General features: G+C 36.7%; 1 protein-coding gene across 1 annotated transcript in view; it reads right to left on the reverse strand.

Moving 5' to 3' along the window:
* Positions 1-1980: 1980 nt before the first annotated feature.
* The window catches only part of ZNF695 (zinc finger protein 695), a 29666-nt gene continuing 24166 nt past the window's right edge, over positions 1981-7480 (reverse strand). Inside the window, exons 4-5 of the mRNA XM_012001236.1 lie at positions 2328-3344; positions 1981-2252 (exon numbers count right to left, since the gene is read on the reverse strand). Coding sequence (XP_011856626.1) covers positions 1981-2252; positions 2328-3344 — 1289 coding nt within the window. The remainder of the gene's footprint in view (positions 2253-2327; positions 3345-7480) is intronic.

A 7480-nucleotide genomic window follows, 5' to 3' on the forward strand; every position in this document is an offset into this window, starting at 1 on the left:
TGAGAAGATCACGTAAGAAATTCTTCATGAATTTTGGAACAAGAAGATTATATGTTAGCTCTAGCACAAGCAACATAAAAGTAAAAACAGGATTTTCACAGGGAAATTCTGAAAAAAATGCAATAAGATTTTAGAGAAATGCATTCAATACAAAGCATTGAAAACAGATCTGCCTTCAACATTTTTGAGGTTTCTAGTTTGCTAATAAATTATCCATACTTTTAAAATTATGTTTGGTTCCAACATTTTTCTTTTATTCTGAAAACAGGTATGCACTTACTTCAAACATATTACTTGCTTCATAATTTCTTACACCTAACAATTATCTTCAGAGTAATATATTTATATATTTATCTCCATATAAACCAAAACTAAAAGTATGTATATGTTTTGCAAGCCAGAGAGGTCACATGTTAAAAGAAAAATGTAAGATAAAACTTTGTTAATAGTCCTTTAAGATTCAGAAATATATGGTCTTTGATTATAATCCTATATAGGCTTTATTATAGCCCTAATAATGACACTGTCATTACAAAAAGAGCAAACAGAATGAGAGTGTAACTTGTGGGAACAATATTTTTCAAATTATTTGAAGTTTAATGCCACTGGGAGAAGGGATCATTAGAGATACTACTCCATCATGTCACCCACTATTGTATTGTTACCTTTAGTCACCCACAACCATAACACTAAGGTGAGATAGGTCAACGCTGGTGGCAGGATACACATCACTTAATATACAATGGCCTAAAGACAACTCAAATGTTTCTTTCTTAAATATAATGAGAATATTACTCTGAAGACCTATCTCATGAATCACTTACAACTACCAAGAGCCTCTCCAGTTACATTTCTTCAGGAAGCTTAAAATGCAATGTCCATAATCTTCCAAAGAAAAGGAGATGAATGATGCCTGCCCAAATATAGAAGAAACTCTCACGGCTTTCATGTAGCAACAATAGGCCACATGCCTTCACACAGACACTAGAAATGAAGGCATGGTATCAAGTGATTTCAAACTTGAATTACATAAATATGTGCTTTTCAAAAAATCTAAAACTCTTTCAATGCACAGAGTATACTTTACTATTATTATGTTATTATTATTATTGAGACAGGGTCTTGCTCTGTTGCCCAGGCGGGAGTGAAGTTGCAAGATATCAGCTCACTGCATCCTCAACCTCCGGGCTCAAGCAATCCTCCCATCTGAGCCTTCGAAGTAGCTGGGACAACAGGCATGTGCCACCAAGCCTGGCTTTTATTTTACTTTTTGTAGAGATGAGGTTTTGCCATGTTGCCCAGGCTGGTCCCAAACTCCTGGGCTCAAGCAATCCCCCCACCTCCAGCAATTATAGAAAAGAGCCACCATGTCTGGCACCAAAAGGTATACTTTAAATGTAATTAGAACTTCCCCAAAAGGTAAATCTCCTACTTATTTTAACTTTACTTTGGATTATTCTCTATAATAAACACTCAGATTTACAGTAATATCTGAAAGTGTTAGTGACTTAGTGCTTTTTACTGTGAATTCTTGGACGTGCTTTGATGTAATTTTTGATTAGTTATTTTTTTCACATTTATTGCATCTGTAAGTAGTTCTTAGTGTGAACACTCCGGTATTTTCTAAGGTATATTTTTTGAACAAATGCTGTTTCTGCATTTATTACAAATGTAGGGTTTCTCTCCAATACAAAGTCTTTGAAGCTGAATAAAGTTTGAGCAACTGGAGGGTTTCCCTACAGTATAAATTCCTCTGTGTACAAGAAGAGCTGTGATATCAGTGGAGGTGTTGAACCGGTCTTTCTATTTGTATTGTTCCTAGCCTAAACATTTTAGTGCACTCAAAGGCTTACAGTTTGTAAATGGACTTTTGACAGTCATTACATTTGTAACACTCTTATTCAGTAAAAATACTCCGCTGTGAAGTTGTGAATAGGTATTAAAGACTATGCCATATTGTTCAGATTTGTAGGATTTTTCTCAGGTGTGAATTTTCTCATGTACGGCAAGTTGTGCAGAGTGGTTAAAGGCTGTGCCACATTCCTCACACTTGTATGGTTTCTCTCTGGTATGAATTGTCTTATGTTTAGAAAGGTGTGAGCTCTGGCCAAAGGCTTTGCCACATTCTTCACATTTGTATGGTTTCTCTCCAGTATGAATTCTCTTATGATTAGTAAGATATGAAAACCAGTTAAAAGCTTTGCCGCATTCATCACATTTGTATGGTTTCTCTCCAGTATGAATTCTCTTATGTTGATTAAGGTAGGAGAACCAGGTAAAAGCTTTGCCACATTTGTAGGGTTTCTCTCCAGTATGAATTCTCTTATGTTGATTAAGGTAGGAGAACCAGGTAAAAGCTTTGCCACATTCCTCACATATGTAGGGTTTCTGCCCAGTATGAATTCTCTTATGCTGAATAAGGTACGAGAACCAAGTAAAAGCTTTGCCACATTCCTGACATTTGTATGGTTTCTCACCAGTATGAATTCTCCTATGTTCAGTCAGATGTGAGCTCTGGTTAAAGGCTTTTCCACATTCTTCACATTGGAAGGTTTTCTCTCCAGTATGAATTCTTTTATGTTGAGTAAGGTATGACAACAATTTAAAGACTTTGCCACATTCTTCACACTTGTAGGGTTTCTCTCCACTATGAATTCTCTTGTGTTGAGTAAGGTATGGGAACAACTTAAAGGATTTGCCACATTCTTCACATTTGTATGGTTTCTCTCCAGTATGAATTTTCTTATGTTTAGTAAGAATTGAGCACAGGTTAAAAGCTTTGCCACATTCTTCACATTTGTAGGTTTTCTTTTCAGTATGAATTTTCTCAATAATAGCAAGACTTGAGCAAGACTTAAAGACGTTATTACATTCTTCACATCTGCAATGCTGCTCTCCAACACGAATTCTCTTATAGTCAGTAAAGTATGAGCGCTCATTAAAGGCTTTGCTACCTTTTTTACGTTGGTAGGGGTTCTCTCCAATATGGGTTCTCTGCTGTTGAGTTGTTATTAAAGACATGCAAGAGACATTGCCACATTCTTTGCATTTGAATGGTTTTTCTCCAGTATGGCTTATCTTATGTTTATTTAGATTTGCAAATTTACTAAAACCTTTCACACATTTATTGCATTGAAAGTTTTTGTTATGAGTAGTTGCTGAGCATAAGTCAAGTCCATTATAACTTGCCTTCTGCCCTTTCCACTCACCCACAATTTCCCAGTCATTCCTTAAGCGTAATTTCTCAAGACAACATCTTTCATATCTTCTCAGCATCACTTTTTGGAATGAAATTTGCAGACCCTGCTCTGGCAAAATGTCTTCAGTAAGATAAGAAGACAAAGCTGGAAAAAATAAAAACAACAAATTATTCCACTTACTAGATAACATACTTTACAAATCTAAGGCATAAAATTATACAAGCACATTAGCAAGATAGCATAATGAAATACTACAGGCCCTTATTCCTTCATAGTCATAATCTTAACAAAAATATACTAAACAAAATGCCATTATGTGAACCCTAAAAGCAGCCGAAGGGGGAAAAAAAAGAAATAACATACAATGAAGCTCCAATATGCCTCATTGCAGACTTTTCACTGGAAACCTTACAGGCCAAGAGACAGTGGCATGACATACTTAAAGTGCTGAAAGAAAAAAACCTTCACCCTATGATATTATATCCAGCAAAAATATCCTTCAAACATAAAGAGAAATAAAGATGGCCAAACAAAAGCTGAGGTATTTCATCAACACCAGACCTGTCCTACAAGAAATGCTAAAAGGAGTACTTCAATCAGAAAAGAACATTAATTAATAATAACATCATCTGAAGTTACAAAATTAACTGGTAATAGTAACAACACACAAAAACACAAAATAACACTATAACTCTGGTGTGTAAACTACTTTGGTCCAAAGTGAAAACATTAAACGAAGGCTGGGCACGGCAGCGAACGAACTCACAGCAACAAACAAACAAACCAAACAGAAAAAAAATCAACAAACAAACAGAGCACCTACACGAAATACAAAACAAATCGAACAAATAATTACAGAACATTTCATACAACAGCTGCACAATACACATTATTTTCCTCAGCACATGGATCATTCTCAAGGAGAGACCATATATGAGGTCACAAAACAAGTCTTAAAACATTCCAAAAATGGAAATAATACCAAGCATTTTCTCTGACCACAATGGAATAAAACTAGAATGAAAAGAGGAATTTTGAAAACTATACAAATACACGGAAATTAAACAATATGCTCCAGAATGACCCGTGAGTTAAAAGAAATTCAGGAGGAAATTTAAAATTTCTTGAGACAAATGATAACAGAAACAAAATACACCAAAACCTATGGGATACAGCAAAAGCAGTACAAACAGGGACGTTTATAGCTATAACTGCCTACATGAAGAAAAAGGGAAAACTTCAACTAAACAATCCAACAATGCATCGTACAGAACTAGAAAAGCAAGAGCAAACAAAACCCAAAATTAGTGGAAGAAAAATAATGAAGCTCAGAACAGAAATAAATGAAATTAAAATTTTTTGAAAAATTCAAAAGATCAATGAAACAAAAAATTAGTTTTTTGAAAAGTTAAAATTGAGAAAAACCTCGAAGACATTAGTCTAAGCAAAAATTTATTGAGCAATACCCCACAAACACAGACAACCAAAAAAAAAAAAAAAAATGGACAAATGGGAACATATCAAGTTAAAAAGCTTCTGCACAGCAAAGAATACAATCAACAAAGTGAACAGACAACCCAGAGAATGGGAGAAAATACTTGAAAACTACTCATTTGACAAGAGATTAACAACCAGAAGTTGTAAGGAGCTCAAACAACTCTACAGGAAAAAAAATCTAATAATCTGAGCCAAAAAATGGTCAGGATATGTGAATAAACATTTCTCAAAACAAGACACAAATAGCAAACAGGCATATGAAAAGGTTCTCAACATCACTGACCATAAGGGAAATGCAAATCAAAACTACAATGAGATATAATCTCACCCCAGATAAAATAACTTATATCCAAAAGCCAGGCAATAACAAACGCTGGTGAGAAACCCTGTACACTGTGGGGATTTAAATTAGTGCTACCACTATGAAGAACAGTTTGGAGGTTTCTCAAAACACTAAAAATAGAGGTACCATATGATCCAGCAATCCCACTGCAGATGTATATGCCAAAGAAAGGAAATCAGTACATCAAAGATAGATGCACTTCTATGTTTGTTCCAGCACTATTCACAATAGCCAAATTTTGGCAGCAACCTAAGTATCCATCAACAGGCAACTGGATAAAGATAATGTACTACTTATAGGACAGGCGCAGTGGCTCACAACTGTAATCCCAGCACTTTGGGAAGCCGAGGCGGGCAGATCCCGAGGTCAAGAGATGGAGACCATCCTGGCTAACACGGTGAAGCCCCGTCTCTACTAAAAATACAAAAACAAAACTAGCCGGGTGTGGTGCCGGCGCCTGTAGTCCCAGCTACTCGGGAGGCTGAGGCAGGAGAATGGTGTCAACCCTGGAGGCAGAGCTTGCAGTGAGCCGAGATCGCGCCACTGCACTCCAGCCTGGGCGACAGAGCAAGACTCTGTCTAAAAAAAAAAAAAAAGAAAAAAAGAAAAAAAGAAAGAAAATGTACTACTTATAGACAATGGAGTACTATTCATCCTTAAGGATGAGATCCTGTCATTCGCAACAACATAGATGGAACCGAAGGTCACTATGTTAAGTACAATAAGCCAGGCACAGAAAGACAAACATTGCATGCTCTCACTTATTTGTGGAATCTAAAAGTCTAAACAATTAACTCATGGAGATAGAGAGTAGAAGAATGGTTATCAGAGGCTGGAAAGGGTACTGGGTGAGTGGGAGGTGGGGATGGTTAATGGGTGCAAGAAATTACTTAAAAAGAATGAATAAGACCTACTATTTAATAGCACAACAGGGTGACCATAGTCAAAAATAATTTCAGTTGTACATTTTTGAATAACTTAAATAGTATAATCTGATTGTAATTCAAAAAATAAATGCTTGAGGGAATGGACACCCCATTTTCCCTGATATGCTTATTTCGCGTTGCATGCTTGTTTCAAAATATCTTATGTACCTCATAAATACATACAATTTAAAAAAAAATTTTTTTAAAGCCTTTCTGAGAACTCTAAAAATCAACAAAGGGTTTGCAGCACCCCAGGTGAGCACAATGCCATAAGCCCCATAGAAGTGGAAGGAAAGTGTGTTCCATTTACCCACCACAGCCCTTCCTTTTTCCCAATATGGTATATATGGTGCCCTTGGGAGTAAACTTCTGACTTCTCCCTCATAAAATAAAGAAAATAGTGGCACATGTGTCCATACTTTTGGGGGCCTGAAAAAAACTGGTTGCTGTCTTCTGTGACAGAGTACTGAATGGAATGATGGTATACTTTGACCGACAGGCTGGTTGTTTTGAAACCAGTAATAAATGATTGTTACAGCAGACAAGAAACTGCAGTACCAGAGATGGACGACAGACATAACAAGTAACTACAGCCTCTTAAGAGGAAACATGTGAAAACCTCTGTAATTAAGAAAATAGCGGGGCGCAGTGGCTCACGCCAGTAATCCTAGCCCTGGTCAACACGGTGAAACCCCATCTCTACTAAAAATACAAACATTAGTCAGGCATAGTGGTACGTGCCTATAATCCCAGCTACTTGGGAGGCTGAGGCAGGAGAATTGCTTGAATCCAGGAAGCAGACGATGCAGTGGGCTGAGATTGCACCATTGAACTCCAGTCTGGGAGACACAGCGAGAGACTCTGTCTCAAACAAAACAAATCAAAACACCACTCCAGAGAAGACATATCCCAAGAACAAGTCTGAGAGGCTCCCATAATCTCTAGCCTGATCAATTGGTGTCAGAATTTCCCAGACCAATGCCATTTTATAAAGATTGAAACAGGTGGCTTTTTGTTAATTTCAAATCTGAACAAAAGATTACAATGTATACAAAATATCAGGATACTTATGGCCCCAGAAAGGAAAAAGAAATATCCAGATAGCAACCCTAAAGAAATGGAGATAAATTATTTTTAAAAACTCAAAATAACCATGTGAATAATATTAATAAGTGAAATAAGAACATAGAAAACTAAATGAAATCAGTTGTCTTGGAAGATCAACCAAAAGATAAAAAGTATAAAAAGAAATAGAAATTATGGAGCTCAAGAATATAAGGTAAGCAAATGCTGAAAAAGTCATCAGTAGATCTACACTCAAGAAACACTAAAGGGGCTGGGTGTGGTGGCTCATGCCTGTAATCCCAGCACTTTGGGAGGCCAAGGTGGGAGGAATGCTTGAGGTCGGAAGTTCGGGACCAGCCTAGCCAACATGGTGAAACCCTATCTCTACTAAAAATACAAAAAAATTAGCTGGGCGTGAGGGAACAAACCTGTAGTCCCAGCTATAGGAA

Source organism: Mandrillus leucophaeus, unplaced genomic scaffold (assembly GCF_000951045.1).
Source record: "Mandrillus leucophaeus isolate KB7577 unplaced genomic scaffold, Mleu.le_1.0 Scaffold655, whole genome shotgun sequence".
Taxonomy (NCBI): domain Eukaryota; kingdom Metazoa; phylum Chordata; class Mammalia; order Primates; family Cercopithecidae; genus Mandrillus; species Mandrillus leucophaeus.